Source organism: Chlamydotis macqueenii, chromosome 6 (genome assembly GCF_036417535.1).
Source record: "Chlamydotis macqueenii isolate bChlMac1 chromosome 6, bChlMac1.mat, whole genome shotgun sequence".
Taxonomy (NCBI): Eukaryota; Metazoa; Chordata; class Aves; order Otidiformes; family Otididae; genus Chlamydotis; species Chlamydotis macqueenii.
In genome coordinates, this window is record NC_141561.1 from 10,873,540 (window position 1) to 10,894,736 (window position 21,197).

Below are 21,197 nucleotides of genomic sequence, written 5' to 3' on the forward strand. Positions count from 1 at the left end.
GGCCCGGCGGTAGCACAGGGCATGGGGAATGCCTGACCACCTTGCCCGGTTCTCCCAGAGCCCTCCTCCTGGCCTGAGTGGCTTGGGGATGGCCTTGTGAGCTCCCCAGGAGGGATTTATGGCTGGTTTCGAAGTGAGCTACCAGCACCCCTTCCAGCCCCAAATTTACCTCTCTGTGTCTAAGTTTGTCCTGTTTTTAAGGTCGGTTACAATGCACGGCTCTTTCAGTATGTATACAGTATTACGTCTGTGTGAAGCATCGCTTGCATTTGTAGGAGTCCTATGCGTAACGTGCTAATGATGACATCAGACTGACCCGTGGTACTCAGGGCTCTTTTGTTTTGTTTTCTGTTAGGGAGGCAAATTTTGTGCATGTTTCAGTGCAATCCACGTTCTCTTTAGCATCCAACGTGACTTTCTATGACGTTATCAGCAGCGTGAAAAGCTACATTCGAGCTTGCAAATCCCCCACCGAAGCCTGCCAGTTCATCTCCAGCCTGAAACTGCTCCACAGAGGTAAGCAGCATCTGCAGGGACTGTGACAGAAGGGGAAAGGGATGTTTTATTTGGCTTCTTTTGTAACAGGGGAAGAAAGATTTTGGTGTTTGGAAAAACCCCTCTGGATCTTTTTTATCTCCTTTAAATGGGAGTCATTTTAAGAGCCCCGCAGCACAAAAGAGATGCAGATATCGAGCCTTATCTTTGCCACATGTGTGAGAAATCTGCCTCTCTGTGAAAACATGGCACAGCACAGGATTAGAGGCGCACTGCAGGGCAACCTTTCATCTCCAGGATGTGACACTGGGCTCCAACCAGATCAAAAAAACATACGTTTTATTCTCCCCACGCCGCTGGGAGCTGGGGAAATGGCGTGAAAGCCAAGAGACAACCCCCCCCAGTCAAGTCGATTAGAGCTGCTGGGGGCTATGCAGGGAGCTGCGCTCTCCTGCCTGCCAGATTTCAGTGTTGCAGGCTGTAAAAATAGTTCACAATTAAGAGCTTTTGACTTCTGTATGGAATCCTCTACCTGCCAAAGGGGAATGTGGGTCTGGCACAGAGAGACCTGGAGAAGCATATCAGTGTTGTGCAGGACCTTCTCCAGGTGGACCCCATGGGTGCTGGTGGCCCTGTGCCCTGCACTTCCTGGTCCTCGCTTTCTCAGGGAGTGATAGAGGTGATTTAGCCATGAGAGGTACCGGTGGGAGGGAGGGAGTGAGCACCCTTGAAAGGCTCCTGCAAGGAGGTCTGTGACTTCAGGGTTCGAGGCTTTGAGGAGGAAGGGTGGCAGCACTTAGCCTGGGTGTAGTGGGAAACCCCTCTGATTGTTTTAGCAAAGTAAACACAAAGAAGAGAAATTTAGTTTACGCTTTTATTTTAACATGCCATATTTTAAAGCCATGCTCCACCATGGACTGAATTAAATTATTGTGGTAGACTCTCTCAGATTATATCTAGCCACTACCTCTGATAAAATGCTTCTGCTGAAGTTTACCTCGAACTTGAAATAAGCAGAATAAGAAACAAATTATGTTCTTGCATAAGTACTTAAAGAAAAAGTGTCAGATAAAAAAAAAAAGATGATTAATTTAGCAGGGAGAGGTTTATAAAAGGTGAGTGCCAAATGAGTGGCACATTTTCCGTAAAACCTTATTTCTGATTAATAATTTTTTTCATTTGTTCATTCCATTTAGTCTGATCTCCTAGTAAAAACTAAATTTGGTGACACATTTTTCCATCATTTACCCACAGTTTTGCTGAACGCTCATTGTAACAAATCTGACTTTTTAATGTAAAACATTACTTCTCAGTCACGTAAATGAAAGGACAAATTCCTTATTTGAAAAATGAAAAAATCTAGTGCTTAATATTGAAATGGAATAATTTGTTTTGGGCTGAGCAAAATGTTTTTCTTGATATAAACTTAAAAATTGATTTGTGGAACTGCCTCAGGGGGTGAATGGGTTTCAGTTTGAGCCAAAGCAAATTTTTGTATTTCATTTCCCCTTCTGCCCTGAGCTGAAATATTTATTATTCACCCCTCTATTTGCCTGTACAAATGATGGTAGATATGCAAGAAGTGGTGACATAGTGTAATGTTGACTGTCTCCTAGTGGAACAAATATTATTTTTTTTAAAAAAGAAAAGGCATTCAAGCTGCACATGAGCTGAATGTGATGCCTGGGGAAAGCAAATGTGCATAATGGTGGGTTGAGAGAGGACTGTGCTGATGTTGGCTGCCTCTTCCCGACAGTTGGCAGCTTGTGCAAGCAGAAAGACCCTGAATGCGACAAGGAAACCTCTGAATGCACCGACTTTGATGGAATCGCCCTCTGCCAGTGCAAAAGTGGGTACTTCAAATACAACAAGATGGACCACTCCTGCAGAGGTATTGCTCTTTATATGGCGTATTTTGTCTGATTTTTGCTTAAACTTTTTGCTCTAGTGGAAACGAGCGCATGTGTGTATCACTGTGCATGCAAGAAGCTCAATACCATGAATAAATATTAGCAGCTCAAATGTCTTTTATTTAGTTAGAGCACTTTTCAGCAGACGCTGGAGATACAGTCTCTCTCTAGGAATAATATTATCTCTTTCTGGAGCACGCTGTGAGTCACAGTGATCGAAAAGAGGCAGAAAGGGGCCCGACTGCTTTGGGCTCCAGTTCAGTGGCACAGAGCAGAGATGACGTGCAGCTCTGCCTGTTTTGATTTTGTCTGAACTCTCAGCGAACCTAGTAGAAGTGCTTTAAACTTGCAAGCTTCTATTAATACATAATCAATATTTTTAAAATAAGTATCAGAAAATTATTCTGAATTTATTTTTCAGCTGGGTTCCTAACAGAAATTTTAAGCTTAAGGGTTATATTATTTTTAAGCTACTCCTCAGATCATGAAATGTGGTTTTGCTACATTTTAAACAAGATCTTTGTCTGCGTGCCAGTGGTCAAAATGACTTCTGCAGGATCAGGGTGTCCATTCCAGCAGTTGTTGTAGGGCTTCTTAAGAAATGCAGTTTTCTGATGACATATCAATAAGAATTGCAGTGATGGTTATTTACTGCTTCTGGCAGTGCCTGCTGGGTTGCTGTTGAAATAGGAGGAGATGCTTTGCTGATTCCAGATCTGATCAAGGAGTGAGAAAAATATGCCTGGAAATAACTCATGTGCTGCAGGCTCTGGGATAGACATCTTGGAGATGGACATCTCTGGGTCCCAGGTCATGGTTCTGCTTCTCCTCCGCTCTGCAGCCCCAGGCAAAACCTTTCCTCCTTTGTGTTTTCCTTCCCTCCCTTCATCTTGTATGTTGGGGGAAGGATTTTTATTAGGAAATACTGACCATCACCACTGACACTGGAGAGGTAGAGAAGGATTTATGTAGCGAGTGGGTTGCTGAGCTGAAACCTGGGAGGCTTTTGTCCAATTCTTGCTCCATCATTGACAGTGGGGACCCGGAGCCTGTTACTCAGTTTTTCTTGTCCATGTCTCTTGCCAAGCAGTGTTGTGAAGATAAATACCTGAAAGGCTGTGAGGCACTCAGATGCGATGGTTGCAGAGGGCTAAGAGATATAATGTCTTGTACATGTGGTTACTCCCTACTTATGGGTCTTGCTGGCTGCGCAATATATAAAAAACCCTACCTGCACACAGTGAGGCCCCAATTCCACCTTCAACTCGCTGCTGTCAGTAGGAAACATCTTATTGACCAACTTGAGGATGTCTGAGGGACAGGGTTGATGTGGGATTTAGGCTGCAGTGCAGTGGCGTGAGGGTAGCGCTGACTGCACAGTGCTGTGCTGCAGATAGATACCAGATTTTCAGCATCACTTTGTTCCCATCTGGATAAGTCAGGTGGCTAAGATTTTTAAAGGCTCTCTCAAAAGCCGAGCTATAGTTTTCATTTGATATTTAGGGCTATTTTCTGATAAATATAGCATACAATATGCCAGGCTCTTTGAAATTCTCTGCCCTCTTAGTGACTAAACAGGAACCAAGGTCTCCTGAGCATCCGACCCTTATTGTGGGTCATGAAAATGTGGAGCGGTAACTCCAATTATAGTATTTGCAAAGAGGGAAATGGCTATTGTGCTGCCCTGTCCGGTCTCCCGCGTGGGAAGGTGGGTGCGGCTGGGAGAGCTGCCGGGGCATGGAGGATTGGCCACCCCGACCCCCAAGGATTGTTCTGTCCTTCCTTGTGATATCTGTCCTCTGGGGCAAGCTCCAAAAAGCATCCCCTGAACCAAGGAAGGGTTGGGTCTCTGAGCCGCAGGAGTTTCGACATGATGCCCGTGGTACTGTTCGATGTGCAGTTCAATCATCTCTGGGTTATTGCTCATTTTCAACATTCCTGGTATCTTCAGGGCTGTTTTAGAAACAGGATGACAAACCCAATGTGCCAACTTTTCCAGGGCATGCTATTTTTAAAAGTACATACCATTTCTGGAGCAAAGCAAGGAGCAGCAAAGCAGGTTTGCAAAGAGACCCCTGAGTCTCTTTCAGGAAGGCAAAGGCAAAGGAATCTCCAGTAAAAAAAAGCAAAACTTGATAGTTTTGCTTGGCCCCTGACACTTAAAGCCTTTTGTCCCTGCTCACATCTGAAAGCTTGCTGAGCGAGTGTGACAGTATGAACTCTCCTGGGAGCCTGTTCAAAGGAGCAGGAAAGATGCCAGAGGAGAAAGTGAAGTGTCAGGAAAAGGCAGGGTGAGGAGAGGAAAAGACATAAGCACCGAGCCTTTAATTAAGACAGAGAGATGCATGTTCAGGATCTTGCTTTTCCTCTTTACTGCTCCTATAGCCTCCTGGGTTGAGAGCTGTGTGCCAGTGGGGTCCCAGGGCTGTTCCTGCTCAAGGCATGGCTCCGGCTTTGAGACCGCTCAAGGTGTAGGTGCCCTACGCACATTACTTGGCTGGGGCTGAGGGGGTGAGATTAGGCTGGGCTTCAGCATCTGCCTCCTCCAGTCCTTCCTGACATGCACATAGGAGGCTGGGGCTGGGGCTGACCCTGGGGTACACGGGGCTAGTGTAGTCTTTAGAGAAGGCAAGTCCAGGGAGCTGTTGAGGTGATGCCTCTCTCCCCTTCTCTGCAGATTTCGCTATTGCCTGGTCCTGTGACTCGCTTTTGTAAAACATTTGCTCCACAATGTTTTTGATCTGCTTTTGTTAGTGAGACAAAGGAGCAACCCATCCAGTCCCATTTTGCTAATGCCTTGGTGTTATGAATGAGCTGAGCAAGGATCCTTTTGGATTTACTACTGTTGCCTTGGCTGTTGGTTGACTGAGGCTCTTAACTCTTGTCCAGTTACCTCTGGTGTCTTCCTTGACTTGAATGAAATAATCTCAGAGAGAGAAAAAGAAATCCAGTGCAAAATGCATCATGATGAGTTGTAGCAGGGGGGCTATGCAAAGATCCTCATCCTCCTCCATCCCCAGCTCTGGGAGAAAAAATGGAGTGAAGGAGGTAGTGGAGGAGTAGTAGGGCTATGTAGAGCAGGGAAAGGGGTGCAAGACCAGCTAATGTGGACATCAGCCCTCCTCATCATCGTTGATGCCAGTTGCTATGGCAAGTCTGTGCCTAGAGCTGCAATATTAATGGTTGGAGTTCATCATTCATCTGCGTCCACACACCCCACAGGGAAAACAGCATGCTGAGTGACATGAGATGCGTAGGAAATGGGATGTAGGCAAACAGTGTTTCAAGCAAGGCCAGGCATCCAAGAGCAGAGTTCCAGGCACACTGTGGGTTGCATCTCCTGGAAAGCAGAGACTTGGGCAGAGCTGAAAGGGGGCCTGGCAGGTATAGAAGAGGTCCCAGGCTTTGGCTTTTAAGGATAATGTGGCCCCTGGGTACATTTAGAGGGCACAGGCAGGCAGAAAAGAGGAAGTTTTGTTATCCCTGGGCTTGCAACATGTATTACTGGGAACCAGAAATCAAAAGGGTCAAAGAGAACCTGTGAGTGTTCAGAGAAAAGCTGCAGTAACCAGGGGCACTCAAAGATCTCAATGCACTTGGCTTTATTAAAGTCAAAGGAGTGATTTGATGGTGAGGAGGGGAAATACCTTTCCCAGCCTAACAAGAAAACATCCAAAGGCTGGAATTTGACACTGGCATAATTCAGACCAGAAAGAAGGTGAATGTTTTGAATGGCTGGGGAAATTAACTTTATGAGCATCTGACCCAGGGTTGTGGTTGATTATCTGTCACTGAAAATACTAAAATCAATCTTGGATAGTTCTCTAAAATGTATCTCCAGTTCAACTATTTGATTTGAAATTGGAATTAAATTTAGGGAAGTTCTGTGACCTTTATTATGAGGGTGAGGTCATAGTCACATTGCTCCCTGCTGGCATCAGTATCACTTGCCGTTGGTTCTGGAAGAGCCATAAACTGCTGAATCCAGACAGAATACTGGTGCTTTCTCTTGGTTTAGTATGATATTGCCAGCCTATCCTAATGGACACTACATATTAGTCCTTCTTTTCTTCCTTACTCCCCTCATGTACTAAGTGTTTCTGAAAATGGAGTTGCTGGCTGTGCCGGAGGGGAAGAGGCTGGTGTGCTGGGAGAGGCAGAGGAGGAGGTGAGGGCTTTGCTGTGGCTTAGCTGGGACCTCTACTGGAAGCCCCCTCTTCTCTCCACAGATTTCCTCACCCTTGCTGAGGTTAGGGAGTGCCTGAGCTTTTGGCTGTGGGTTATCCCTACAGTTAGAGAGCAAGGCAGAGGGAAGAGGGCTTGAGAGCTGCTCCCTCACCAGTTTTAAGCATATAGTGTTTGAGGGGAAAAAAAAAAAAATCCATGAGCATTTTTGTTTTCACTTAACGATCTAGTTTTATTCCATACGGAGTGTGCTGCAGGGGTTTTCCAGACCCCTGGATGATGTCTTGCAGACCCTCAAGGGCTGCTGCACATGCTGGTCCTGGCTTGTCCCTCTACCCAAAGTGACTCCATCCGTGTCACTCCTGCTGAGGTCTTTGAGCGACCACCTTCGCTGCCTCTGCGAAAGGCAGCAGATCTGCAGGAGCTCCTGGTGGGACTGTTGCTGAGAAAAGCGGTGACCTTATCAGCAATCTGAAGCTTGTAATTTTATGTCCAATGTATCACCACCTTGGCTGTTAATCAGAAGGGTAGTGTAATTGCCTCAGATAATTCAGGTGATGAGATAGCTGTCCATAAGCACAGAAATTATTTTATTTTGAAGCCATGGTTTCAGTTTTTCACCAACATTTTGTACATAGCAGTTTTCTGGGTTATTTAGACCCAGTAAATTTAATTTCTATTCTATAGTAAAATATGATATTTCAAAATTTGATTTAGCTCCAAATTTGAAAGAAAAGAAAAAAAGTGACGTAAGGCAAAACATAACATACCACTTGGGGTTACCCTGACTACGTTTGCATAATATTTGTTTGGGGTGAGGCTGCCTTGGGAAGCGGCGGTGGGAAATGCCTCCCCTGCACCACTACGCGGTGCTCATGGCCCTTCTCTCCTCTGTGTTTTTAGCCTGTGAAGATGGATATAAGCTGGAAAATGAGACCTGTGTGAGGTATGGTGACTGTCCTGCCATTCTCCTACCCCAGCATTCTTTTTTATATTGCTTTGGTGACCTGTCTGCACAACTAAGCTTCTGAAACTCCCTGTTGTTTTCTGTTGCCAGCTGCCCATTTGGCTTAGGCGGATTCAACTGTGGAAACCGTAAGTATGGAGTTTTGTTTCTTTTAATTTCCACAGCATGAGAAATGGGAAATTTGAAACAAGTAATTGCACATGACTATGTCCAAAATGCAGTAGCTACATGCTACTCTTGTCAGTGCTTTTTATTTCTTCATTTTCTGTTGAAAATTATTTTGTTGACCTTCTTTGACAAAGTTGGCTTAATGTTATCTCCTAAGAAAAGGTATCCTTCCTCTGGACACCCTGTCATGATAGCACATACAGTGGGCACTCTTGAAGTGAGATATTTGGAGGTGAATCCATGAAATATCATTTGAATTATTGTGATCTGTCAGTGAAGGGAATCCATCCCCTAGGGAAACAAGAGCTTGTTCTTCCTTCAGCAGGAGATCCCCAGCTCCATCCATTTCACTTGAAAATTTAAGGCAATATTGCTTACAGAAAGAGGGAAAATGGGAAATAAGCAGTTAATCCCTTTGCGTGAGGACTGTGGATATGTTTGCAGTAGTGTTTACAACCACATTGCTGTTTCTAAGTGAGTCTTTGTCTTTCCCATCTGTAGCGTATCAGCTCATCACTGTGGTGATCGCGGCTGCAGGAGGGGGACTTCTACTTATCATGGGCATAGCACTGATTGTCACCTGCTGCCGGTAGGTACTGCTGCCAGCCCCACCTTGCCTGGCATCCTTTCAGTGGGTTACACTACACTTAGTGCTCCACACATGAACCCTGAAGGACCAAAACATAGGTGAAAACATTGAATAGCTAAGCAAGTGCATTAATCAGAGATACTGAAGTATTACATTGTGCTTTCATTTGGGGCATATCTCTTTTTTTTTCCAGCAACCAGGCTAAAAAATTCAACTCAGTGTCTCTTAAGGATGTGCCCAGCAGTCAATGTCCTCTAAGGATGGAGAGGCAAAGGAGTCCTTCCTGCTCAGAGATGTAAGGCAGCCAGAAAGCAGTCTCCAGAAATGCAAGTTAAGTAGAAAGGAGAATTTTAGGGAACAGGAAGGGTTGCTGGCCATCGTTCAAGTGATATTTGAATGTATTTAAGACTATTTTTTTTTTCCCTTTACGAACAAGTCCTGCACGTGCTCTCACCCTATGTGCCTCTCCCTCTCAGACGAACACACACATGTGTACACATGCAGTTCCTGTACCAGCAGGTAGATTCAGGCTAGAGACAAGGTGCGCTGCCAAGGATGTCCTGCTTCACAATTTATATATCACTAAAAATGGCTGACCTGCAGAAACTCCCTCTACCCCCTATTCCAGCCCCAAAATCTAGGATTTCAAAGCTCTCTGACTAAAGTTTTGAGCCAGCAACATGTCAGTAGGCCCCAGCCAGGAGACGGAAGTGTCGCCAAAGTCCACTCATACAACATTGTAGTCACGTAGGAACATTTGGCGTCATTCAGACTGACCCCTTTGCAGGTCTTCCTTCCTATGAATTAACATGGTGCCTAGAAGTGCTATAGTTAACCACTTGGAGACTTGAATAGCATGGGGGCTCCATACCTTTTTCTTTCTTCCTAGATTTCTGTGAGTTTTTCATTGACTCAGATGAACAGACAGATTTTTAAGAAACAACATTCATAAATTGGAACAGGAGAGGTTGAAACTGAATGTAGGGAAAAACTCTCACCAAGAGGATAGTAAGGCAGTGGAACGGGCTGCTCAGAGAGGTTATGCCATCTCTGACCTTGGAGATTTCATATCTCAGCAGATAATGCCCTGAGTAGCATGATCTGACCTCATATCTGATTTTGCCTTGGAGCAGAAGATTCAACTATAGCCCTTCTGAAGTGATGTTTGTTCCCAGTGAAGGTTCGTAACATGAAGTAAATCTCTTGAGATCACATCAGAAATGCATACAAGATAGCAGGATAAGTTGTATATTTTCACTTTCCTTCATTCTTTTCTAAACAGGAAGAATAAAAATGACATAAGTAAACTCATTTTCAAGAGTGGGGATTTCCAGATGTCACCATATGCTGAATATCCAAAGAACCCCCGGGCGCAGGAGTGGGGCAGAGAGACCATCGAGATGCAGGAGAATGGAAGCACCAAGAACCTGTTGCAGATGACAGATGTGTATTATTCGGTATCTATCCATAGCTTAACTATTACCCCTCTGTGCCCATTACAGCAAAGATACATTCCTTTATTTTTGGAAGGACAGAACTCCTTCCTGCAAAATAAAAGAGCAAAGCAAATGGCTTCCATAGACAGCAAGGCATTGGTAGTCCTGTGGACTCCAGCTGTCATGCATGTGATGAATATCACAAAGAGATACCATTAGGAAGAGTGCTAGAAAAATGTTTAGGAACATTCTGATAGATGCCCCAAAAGCCCAGTCCTATAGTAGAGGAGAGATAAAGGTTTTGGACAGGCTGCTAGGGATCCCTGTGAGTAGTTTTCTCCCTTCCACCCTCATTGATGATGCTGGAAGGTTGAGACCTCTGTCTGGGGGACCTCACCTCAGGGATGGGAAGATGCTGGTCACTGAGAACCTCTCCTTTCTTCCACTTCTCCGCTCTCCAGTACAGCAGGAAGGCTGTATGGGGAGCATCCCTTCAGCTCCAGGGGAACAAGTGGCAGGGAAGAAGTGGTGGAGAAGTAATGGGCTATGAAGGGCAGAGAAAGACACAAGCACAAGACTTGCTGTCATGGTTGGCACCATCTGCTAATGTCTGTATCCAGAGCTGTGATGCTGGTATATAGTCTGTCATTAATCTACAGCAACATACTGTTGCTGTACTTTACAGGTACTTTTACCTGTACTTCAGGTGTATGAGGGTTACTCATGTGAGTGAAGGTTGCAGAATTTAACCCAAATCACACATTCTGGACTCCTACTTTCCAGAGCAGAGCGCAGCAGGCAGTATTTTTTTCTGGCTTGTATTTTAAGTTTTCCAGTAAGCAAATTTACTGTGTTACACAGCATGAAGGGAAATAATCCTCCTTTTTGCTTCCTTAAGAATGAGAGATTTAGAAATGAAAATGCATTTCCTAAACATTTTAAAATACTTTTATTATGCTGGTGACTAGAAAGGGGAGCTTTTTAGCAAGGAGTAGGTGATGAGGGCTTTGCATGGATCTACTCTATAGTAGGCCAAAGCAGCTGACTTGATGTTATTTACTGGGTGAAAGGACTGTACAGTTTTGGTCTTAGATATCAAAGTTCCTCAACCAAGTGTTCTCAGGAGATTTACTTAAGTAAGAGAAGGGAAGAGAAAGAAAGGTCAGATCGCTTTGTATTTGATGTATAATTCAAGTGCCTGTGTTGGGAGAGCAAGTACCTATGGTCAATGGGGAGAGAAGTGCTCCCAGATAATAATTAAAGCAGGAGACTAACTTTGATTTTCTAGAAGTATTTCCTTTAAGGATGGCTCTGGGACAATATCCTTTTTGTGAGAGTTGTTTCAATGCCTGAGCTCATCAGTACAATTCTCTTGGATTAAAAATTAACTGGGCACTTACACTGCACTTGGTGGACTCGGGCAAACTGCAAGTCTACTGATTGGTAAGATGTTGAAACTTGATTACATCAGAATAATCCCTTCAGGCAATGCATAACTCCCATAGTAAAAATCATTCTAAGTTATAGAGATCATTAGTGATCACGTTGGTCCTTCTAGCTACTGAAAGAACTGCTGGGAAAGGTGGTAAGGCTGTGCCTGAAGGAGGATTTGAGTGTGAAAATAAGACCCTTTTTATTTAATTTTTTTTTTTTTTTTTGCTAATATAGCCAACTGGACTGAGAAACCCTGAACTGGAAAGAAACGGACTTTATCCTCCCTACACTGGTTTGCCTGGATCTCGACATTCATGCATCTACCCTGGACAATACAATCCATCCTTCATTAGTGATGAAACCAGAAGAAGAGACTATTTTTAGCGGGGAGTGGAGAGGGAGTGGAAGATTGACACAGTTTTGTGGCCCTTGATCCCCAGGTACAATCTGTCTCCTGGGCAGTTCAGCCCACATCAGTCTTACTCTTCCCATTTAACAGGAAGGACTTTGAACTCCATGCCAAGCATTGCTGCCCTGAGGAATGGTTACACTTGCTGAGCAGCAGAGAGAAGGACAAGGAGGAGGGAATGGCTCAAGGTGCACATCACTAAAAGACCCAGATGGAAGTTAACACATGTACTCTGAATTTGTTCTGTGCTGCTTCTTCCCTCTTTACACTGCATGGCAAGCATGGATCAGTACAGGCAGATGAACTGTGCCTACCACTCTGCATTGAATACCACTAGGGAGTGTTTTGTTTACACATCTTGTTCATGGTTAACTGTGCTTGTTTTCTTAGCCAACCTTCATGCAAAGATTCACTGTGCAGCTGCTTTTGGTAGGGCAAGTTTGTCACCTCCCTTTTCCATTGCTGCATTGCTTTCTGCTTCACACACGACAGGGAAGCTGGCTTGTCCTCTGGCCCTCACCTTTTTACTGGTAGAAGTTCTCCAGATGGATAGGTCCTTGCTGAAGCCTGGTGTCTGGCAATGTTGTCTGAATTCATGAGCTGATTGTCTTCAAGGACTACAGGAAAGTTAGTCATACCACTGCAATTTTAACTGAAAAAAAAAAACCCATAGCCGATCCTATGTGCTGCTTTGAAAACTTCCTGTATATAAGGAAGAACGAGAGTATGTTGTTGTTTTGTCAAGCAATGTTGTTCAGAAGTGAGGCCACTACATGTCATCATAGTGCTTCCTTATAGGATTTTATGGGGCTCTGTTTTCCGGCAGAGATTCAAATGCCTGTAGAAACAGCAATATAATGTTAAATATTTGCTTACAGGAAAAAAAAAGAAGGGCTGGGAATTCAGCAGGCTCCTTATGAGGATCTGGGAAGGAGCAATAATGCTATGGCCCTGGCTGGGCAGGTAGAACCTGAATTCTGGGCACTGCAAGTGGGACATAGTCTTGAAGCCTCCACAGCCTGTCTTGACTTCTGCAGGAGCTGTGGAGGCTTTTAATACATTGGAAAAGAAGGCTAACTGCAGTCAGTTACATTTAAGGGAGAAAAAAAACATGATGCTTTCAATCCTAGCGGAGCAAAGATCACTTACATTGAAGTGTTTTGCTTTCTTCCTTCCTAGTTCCGAGTGATTCAAACCAGGCAAGTTTCCTCACCTGGGTGTGTTAATTCATATAAATCACCTTGGCAAAAGCTGAAGAATGTAAGTTATTACATTTCTCACCAAAGCTCAGATTGAAAGCTCATGGACCGTATTCTGACCTGAGCTGGGTGTTGAAAGAGATCTTGTTAATGAAGTGTATTATTACCACTTATCTTAACTGCCATGTTAATTTGAGTCACCAAACGCTGTCCGGATACAGGATATGGATCCTTCTCCCTGAATGTGACTTTTAATTCAAGGTGGCTGCTTGTACGAGGATAACAGCACAATTCCTTAGCCATTAACCCACGATCTCTGTAGTGCATACATAAGCTAATTGCACTGTAGGGCACATACCCTCTGATATTCCCTTCTCCCCTGCAGTGCTTGAAAAGACACAGTGCCTACAAGTAAGTTCGTAAGGTAACTCAGCTCACTGAAGCACTAAGGACCATGGGATGCGTCCCCCAAAGTGCCTAACTCCGAGTGAGAACAGCAGTTCAGATGCTGATGTGTTGTGTGGTTGCTCCCCTTCACTCAAGCCCCACTGGCTCCCAGCTACACTGGGACTGAAGGGGTGGGCGCAGGGCAGCGTCCCACATCCCAGCAGCAGTGGGCTTGCCTGGCTGTGGCAGGGATGCGCTCTGTGCAGCTTGCATCTGTTAAAGCTGTGACCAGGATCCTCTCTCTCTGCTTCCATCTCTGCCATGAACTAAGCACCTTCTGGCAGTGTAGTGGGGTTTGTTTCTCCCATTGGATGCAAGAGGGTTCTTCACATGCTCTCAAGCCCACTTTCAAATGTGGATGCCTCTCTGTTTCATACCTAACTCCTTGTAGGATGTCTAAATAAATGCAGCTTACTCCTCAGAATATTTACATTACTTTTAGCTACTCCAAACTGCAAATTTTGAGCATACTGAATGTTATCACCAAGGGGAATTGCTCTCTGCTGTCCAAGAGGATAAGATAGAAGTGGCATGTTTCTTGTAAGGAGGATGAAAGTGGTTCAGCCAGATGTGGGGAAAGGAAGAAAAACTACACCAACTCTGCACAGATATCTGCTCTTGCTCCTGGCTGCTGTCAAAAGCTAGGGGAGCAGTCAGCAAGAGCCTACAGGCAGTTGTGTGGGTATATTTTTGATTAACTTTGGAAAAAATGCTAATTTTTTTGCTTGACAGGAAAAGATGTGGGAGGCACAGGTTTGCTGCTATGGTGCTCTGTTAATTGTGCTGACAAAAGCCCCTCACCCTCAGAAATATCCCCAGCAGCCGGCCTAGGAGAGGCAGCCCCCATGAAGAGGGCAGCAAAAGGCAGATTTCAGGGATCATTCAAAAGGAAGGCTCGTACACGCAGCCTTTCTGTGTCCTTGCCATGCACCACTGCTCGCCATGGCCAGCCCTCCCAGCTGCAGTGGAAAAATCTGGGGGCCTTTTGCATACTTTTGAAACGTCACAGCACGGAATTGGACTGTATGAAGGACAGGTGCATTTTGATGCCCTTTGCCCTCCACATTTAAAGCATTAGGTAACACAGCAGCAATGAATCTCATTGCTGTTGTGGCATTTCCCTTTAGTCCCGCTGTCACAGTCATGTGCTGAGTCACCCTTTGTGACCCACCTTCTAAATCTGCCTGGACCTGTGGTAAAAGGCTTTAAAAAAATAGTAATAAATTGCAGTTGGAGAGAGGTGTTTGTCATTGGGAAATTTTTTTGTGCCAATACCAGTAAATGTTGTTTGCTAGTACTAGAGTAAGCAACAGGGTGGATTCGGACGTTGCTGCAGACGTGCCAAGTGCTTCCCCAGGGCTTGTCTCTAGTGCCGGTCAATGGCCACATCCATTCCAAATCCATGGACTTCTCATTCCCTCATAGTGATGTTTAATCTTTAGTTTTCTTCCTTAAATTAACAAGAATGGATGCATTTTACTTAAATGCACTTCTTATGCTGACTGATGTTTTTTTTCCCCTTTACACACAAAGGACCTGATCCGGTGTCCATTACAGTGACCAGGGTGACTCTCCCATGGACTGTAATGAAGGGGTTTTTTTTAGGCCTGAATTATTCTACCACCAGAATCACCTGTGTGTAGTACCTGCTCTCCCATGGCTCTGTGTTCTGCCTGTTCTGTGGTACTGTTGCTGCCTTTCCATGTTGTGTTTATTTTTAAAAAGTATACTTATTACTGTAGCAGGACCTGTATTATGTGTGATTGAACAAAACAGGTTCAAGATCTGAAAACACCTTCCTGAGAAGAGAACGAATGTGAATTTTGTGTAGTTGTTTTACTGATCAGCCAACCTGTTTCCTATCCTGTAAGATCTTCTAGGGACCTAGAGGTGCTTCCTGCAGTCACAGATAAGAACGACTCTTCAGTTAACGCTTACTTGTCCCTTCAGAAATGAAGTAAGATCTTCCAGTTTCAAAAGGGGTATGCGCTGTGTGCTTGTAAGATTTCAGGGTCTTTGCAGTGTGTATTAATTCTTTGTTCCCTTGAACTGCTGAAACTGAAAAGCAGGAAAGAAATCCATGAAGGGCTAAGAAATAAGAAAAAAGAAAAGACAGGAATATGCTTACTTGTTTTGCAGAAGTAAATGTCTAAAGCGAGTGTGGCTTCTGTACTACAAGGTCATATGTGGGATGATACCTCTTCCGTGTCTCGTTTGTGTTGCATGTGCATAATACCTTCTTGAGGGAAGACCTAGAGAGGGTGCCTGGTGTTCCCTCAGAAGTAGTATGTAAATGCTAAGTCCTTTGATTGGTCTTTATTTTGGTGAAATGCTAGAAAGGATGGGAGTCTTGCTTGGTTTAATGACTGCAGCAAGCAGCCCCTAGATCTGCAAAATCCTATATGGGAAGGTCCTGGGGAATACAGTAAAAACTGATGACTTCTCTTGAACAGTGCAATGGAATTCACCTGACATAAAAGGTCTCCAATAAAATATACTAAGATGGGTTTAATTTAAAGAAAAAAAAACCCTAACAGAATAAATACTTAATAGTTTCACTCTTTAAAGGAAATTCTGTTAAACTCAGTCATTTGTTTTAAGCAATCTTAAATTCTACAGGACTTTCTCCTAACAGAAGGTCAAACTTGGTGTGTAAAATCTTAATGGTTTATTTGAGCAGCTTTCAGAATTGCAGCAGTAAAGCTCACCTTTTGTGAGCTCTGTTTCAAAAGGTAAATTTTCAGCATTTGTTTGTGCTTCTTTTATCAACCTGAATGTAAACCTGCTTTATGTTCTTGACATTGCCCTGTCTGCTTCCCTGTATCTCTGAATGTTTGCTTCCAAGTCGCTGGGGTTCTGAGGACGTTTTCCAAACCAGTATTATTTAAAGTTGTATCATATTTTCAGCCTCCACTAATTATACAGTACTGTAGTAGCAAAATATAATTTTTAAGGATTGGATTATTTTTATACCTGCATCCAATATTATTAAATCTGGCGTTCTAGTCAGTATTATAAAAGGATACAATAAAACTATGAATATTACTATGTCTCGGCTTTTTAATTGTCTTTAGCTTTCCCTGTAAAGAGATACATATGCAACTTTTAGATGGTTTTAATTATAATTAGAAATTTAATCTAGAAAATAAGAAATAGTATAGTTCTTTTGGTCTTTGGTGGTGCTGGTGATTGAATAACTAAAATTAAAGGAAAGAGGAAATTAGTATATTCTGTTAGTTGTGCTAAACAAACTTCTGCTCAGCTGAAAGACAAGTTCTATTCTGATACGTTTATTTCAGTAGCATTAAGCAACTTGGCTTAATTTGAATTTTTTCCTCAATTTAATTTTTCACCCTGCTGGAATTGCAAGAGAAATGGTGAAGTTATGTGTTTGCATGTGTGAGTGCATGTTGGATGGGAGGAAAAACCTCAGGAGAGGTTGGTGCAGAGGGGCTATTTGCAAGGGCAAGAGATTGGACCTGACCACAGTGAGATCAGTCCTACTCGACTAAGTGCCACCGAGGACTGTGAAGAACATACAGCTGAATGTCTCTCAGAGGAAGAAGGAGGGTACCTTGAATCCAGATGAATACAATGTCCAGCCCAAGCTTCTGGGAAGAGGTGTGATGTGGAAGAGCATCTGGAGTAATAACAGGTATGTTAGTCTGGGACACTCTTCCTGTATCGCTCCAGAGGAGTATAGCATGTAACTGCAATAGCAACTGGATGGGACTAAGGTGGGATTCATTTGCTCTCACAAAAGTTAGGTGGCCAGTTTGAACCCACCATCTGGCTCCTCCAGTAGCCATGAAAAGAGAGAAATGTCCGCAGAGGCTAGCTCGCCCCATGGTAAGATATCTCTCACCCTTGACAGTAGTGTCACAAGACCCCACACTAGACAGCTGCCCTAGATGAGTGAGTACCATTCACAGAGACATGGTAAGTCTAGAACATACTTCTTGCTATGTCCTGAAACTTTATACTTTCTATGGAGCGATAGTACAGAATTGTTATATGCCTGCTCCTTGTCTAGTAAGACCTCAGTGGGAAAATAAAGGAGAGAGTAACCTGATTAAGTCATAGAATCATAGAATCTTTAAGGTTGGAAAAGACCTTCAAGATCATCAAGTCCAACTGTCAACACGACCAAGTCCATTAAACCATGTCCTAAAGTGCCACATCTGCATGTTTTTGAACACCTCCAGGGATGGTGACTCCACTACTTGCTTTCTGCTCATTTTGCAAGAGAAGGACTGTTATAGAGACTCAGTTTTATTACCAATACTATTGCAAGTTGTTCTGTTTCTGTGTGACGTTGGTATCTTTCAAGGAAATTGGCAGTGCAAACAGACTGGTCACAACATTGCCACGAGACTTGTTAAAATACTTTTGTAATTATGGACAAGCACATGATTTAACAGTTCTGCCCACTTCAGATTTGCATACCAGTGCCTCTGAGGGCATCGAATGCACATCCATAGCATGTGTGCCCTCAACCGTCTTGGGACCCACCAGAAAAGAAGTCAAAGTGCACCTACTTCCTGTGATTATGGGTGGATCTGTAGGTATAGCACTTTGACTTTCCGGAGATTTTTTTTAACTTTTAGCTAATTACAACATACATTTCTACTTGTGTATGTAATATACAGTGGATGAACCAAATTTACATGACACAGCAGAATGTACAGGAATCTAGTAAGGAATATGATTAAAAAATACACAGGAAGAAAATATTCAACTGATGCATGTGAAGAGCTACAAAAGACACTTGCTCCTACTTGAACATATGTCTTCCAGCAGCATCATTGCCCCTTGACTACATGCAACTTACAGTTAAACAATGAGGCTGCGCAGGACTATGCATTATGCATCTTCTAGTAGATAAGCGAGACCTTTTACCTTTGATAATTCTTTTCCTGCGGTAAAAATAGATCAAGACAAGAGAACAACTACTGTTCTTGTCACTAAATATAGCACAGTTTTTATTTCATAATACTAATTCTTGATTGCCATATCTGAGCTTTGACGCACAACAGTTTGGTTTTACAGCTTCTGGAATGTAATTTCGTTATTTCTGCAAAGAAACTTTTCTCTGTACTTCCTTAAAGGATGTCACAACTGCTGTGGCTGTGCGAGTCTGTCTGAACTAACAGTCAGCTATATATTGTCTAAATATGTGCTTAATAACTTCATTAATGATTGCATTTGAGATCCTGATGTTTCACTGAGATCAGTTCTCCTGTTTTTGTAATTCTCTGTGTCTGTTCTCCTAAACCATCAAATCTCTATTACTAATTGCCCCACTAATTGACAAGCAATGGGGCATATACAGCCTGTCACCCGCTTTCTCCCTGGGGAGAGCCTGTTGTGACCACCAGTGCATCACAAAATGGACAGAGGAGGGCAAGCAGAGACTTAAAGATCTGGTATGTGAAGGTGTATGTCTGTTTAGCACATTATTTCCTAGAGGAACTGGTGCCTTTTGCATTGCAAATGATTCACACTTCCTAAAGCTATGATCGGGATAAACAGGAACAACCAGGTAAGAGTGGAAGTGAACTCTAAAAATATGTGTAATATGCTAGCCCCTGATGTGCATTCACTGCAGAAAACTGTTTTAACATGCAGGACTACACACTCAACCAGTAGATACCACTGTAGCCAGCAAAACTGCACCATTTACACCTGCTGAAGACCTGACCCTCATTTCCAATAGTGCTCTGGGAAGTTCTCTTGGATGTACATGCTCACTTCACAGCCAACAAAAGAGATTTTAAGACCTGGGTTCGTCTAGTTGCACCTTGAGGCAACACTGGAAATTTGGGACGTATGGTGATGACTGAAGAGTCCAGATATGGGGGAATGGCCATCACCAGAGGACTAGTGGCATACAGCTCTGCCAAACATCCTCTGCAGCCAGGTTTGTCCCCCTCTGCACATGGATTTCTAGCTGAAATGCTGTGGCTCCCCAAATGGCCAGTGTCCAGGGCTGTTGGATCTCCCTGTGGGCTCACAGCACAGTCTGTTCAGGACTGAAATGCTTTATTCTAACGAGACTTTGCATTTAGTTTTTGGGTGCTCATGCCCTACATGAGGCAAAATTGGGATCATGGCGGTGGCCTGGGGTGGAGGGCAGACACTGCTTGAGCAGGGACACACAGCACTCTGGTGACAAACAATTCCCAGGCATTTGCTTCCCTTTTTCTGTCAGCTCCCAGCAAAGGGGAGTTCTTCACTCCTGGAGGGAGTGAAGGGGTCAGGCTGGATCCAGTGGGGCCCAGAGGGGCGGCTGGAGGGAGAGGGGGGCTGTGGAGGCTCTGAGCATGGCCTGGTCTCCCCTGGTGAGGCCCCCTGCCCTGGGCAGGCCCACCACCCCGGGGCCAGCCTGCATGACTGGGCCCTGGGCCTGGCACTGAACCCCCTGATGGCGGGCGGGGCGGGGGGGCACACTGAGATGCTGATACCAGCCTTCTCTCAGAGCTTGGGATTTCCCCCACCCTGCATAACCACCCTGGTGACCACGCGGAGTGTCCACCATGAGACTCCCTCAGGGTCTGTGGGCCAGTCCCAGGCCGCCATGGGGCAGAGCAGGTGCCACCGCAGGAGTTGCTGTGAGGCCTGGAGATAGGTGTGAGGAGCAGGTCACATCAGAGGGGCTTCAGGGACAAAGGGGCAAAGGAAGGCGCAGACAAAGTGTCCCACAGTTCAGGCTTGACATCCTGGGCAGGTCCATGTGGCAGGGCGCAGAGGGACGTAGGCCACTTGTTCCCTGTGCCAGCAGAGATATCCAACCATTTTTGCTGTCTCTAAGCCATCAGTGTTTCCTGGCTTGGTGCAAGTTAAAAGTTTAGGACAACCCTAAGTTCAGGAATGCCTTGAGCAATACTTGTGGTCTCTCCCACCCTCCTACATAAAAGAAGAACCACCCTCTGAATGTATGAGATCAGTACGTAAGGCTGCATGTCTTGTTCTTAAAACAACAAATCAAACAAAAGCAAGTGAAAGAAGAGGAGAGGCATCTAACACTCAGAGCTGTTACTTTGAGTTTGGAAACATAACCTGCCAGTGCTGCAGGCAGTGGAGTTTGCCAGAGGAGACCAGCTCCACAGCCATTAGAGGTGGCTTTGTGGGGGATACACTAATGGGTTGCTCATCCTTCCTGTCCATATATGATAATGACAGAAAAACCTGTGTCCATTTCACAGAAAGACTTTACTGGCAGTTGTGACAGGATCCAGGGTCACCCAGACCTTCGAAGTGAGAGAAATGACACCTTTGCCCAAAAAAGAGGAACTGGAAACCACTGTGGGCCATCTGATTTCTAATAGTCTCAAGCAGTGCATTTTACTGGAGAAAAAAGCAGAACAAACACACTGTTCAGCTAAAGAACTCGGGCAGGTGAGGCAGCTAAAAATGAGACATTGGGCAAACCAGATCTGCCCACTGAGACCTTTTTTTTTCCCATCTTGATCTCTCTCTAGCAATTTTCAGAGGCTTCCTGGGATGTAATGTCAAAAAGTGTCTGTTTCCCACCTGTTTTCCCTGCATTACAGTTATGTTACCTGCTCCATGGCCTTCTGGGCTATTTCTCATTTCTAGATCTGCTGCACGCCCCCTGCTCCAGCCTGACCATCTCTGCTTCCAAATGTCTCCCTGGCACAAGCACGCTTCCTCTCAAGAAAGGAGAGCTGCCACCCAGACAAAGTCAAACACCTGCTGACTGTCCTGCCTGCTCCCCCTTCTCTTGCCACATGGCTTTGGTGAGCCCACAACAGCCATAAGATGGCAGCAAACAAAACAGCCATAATCACTGCCAGAAGGGCCAAGGTCAGTCCTATTTCTTTGACGTTAAACATGCAGATGTTGCATGTTGCGTTTTACCCTGTTGAACAGTAAGAAGTGCTTTGGCATAACATTTTGCTTATGAGGAAAGAACAGTTGGGGTCTGAGGTATAGTA

General features: G+C 44.4%; 1 protein-coding gene across 6 annotated transcripts in view; it reads left to right on the forward strand.

The window, feature by feature from the left end:
- The window catches only part of HEG1 (heart development protein with EGF like domains 1), a 52,478-nt gene extending 36,194 nt beyond the window's left edge, over nucleotides 1-16,284 (forward strand). For 2 of the 6 annotated variants that reach the window (XM_086750849.1, XM_086750850.1), the window contains exons 17-23: nucleotides 356-516; nucleotides 2,252-2,386; nucleotides 7,494-7,536; nucleotides 7,648-7,685; nucleotides 8,227-8,314; nucleotides 9,597-9,771; nucleotides 11,419-16,284. In XM_086750849.1, the coding sequence (XP_086606975.1) occupies nucleotides 356-516; nucleotides 2,252-2,386; nucleotides 7,494-7,536; nucleotides 7,648-7,685; nucleotides 8,227-8,314; nucleotides 9,597-9,771; nucleotides 11,419-11,568 (790 nt within the window). In that variant the 3' untranslated portion in view covers nucleotides 11,569-16,284. Of the gene's footprint in view, nucleotides 1-355; nucleotides 517-2,251; nucleotides 2,387-7,493; nucleotides 7,537-7,647; nucleotides 7,686-8,226; nucleotides 8,315-9,596; nucleotides 9,772-11,418 lie in introns of those variants that run through there. The other 4 variants (XM_086750851.1, XR_015258905.1, XR_015258907.1 and 1 more) reach the window with 4 other exon arrangements.
- Nucleotides 16,285-21,197: the final 4,913 nt, after the last annotated feature.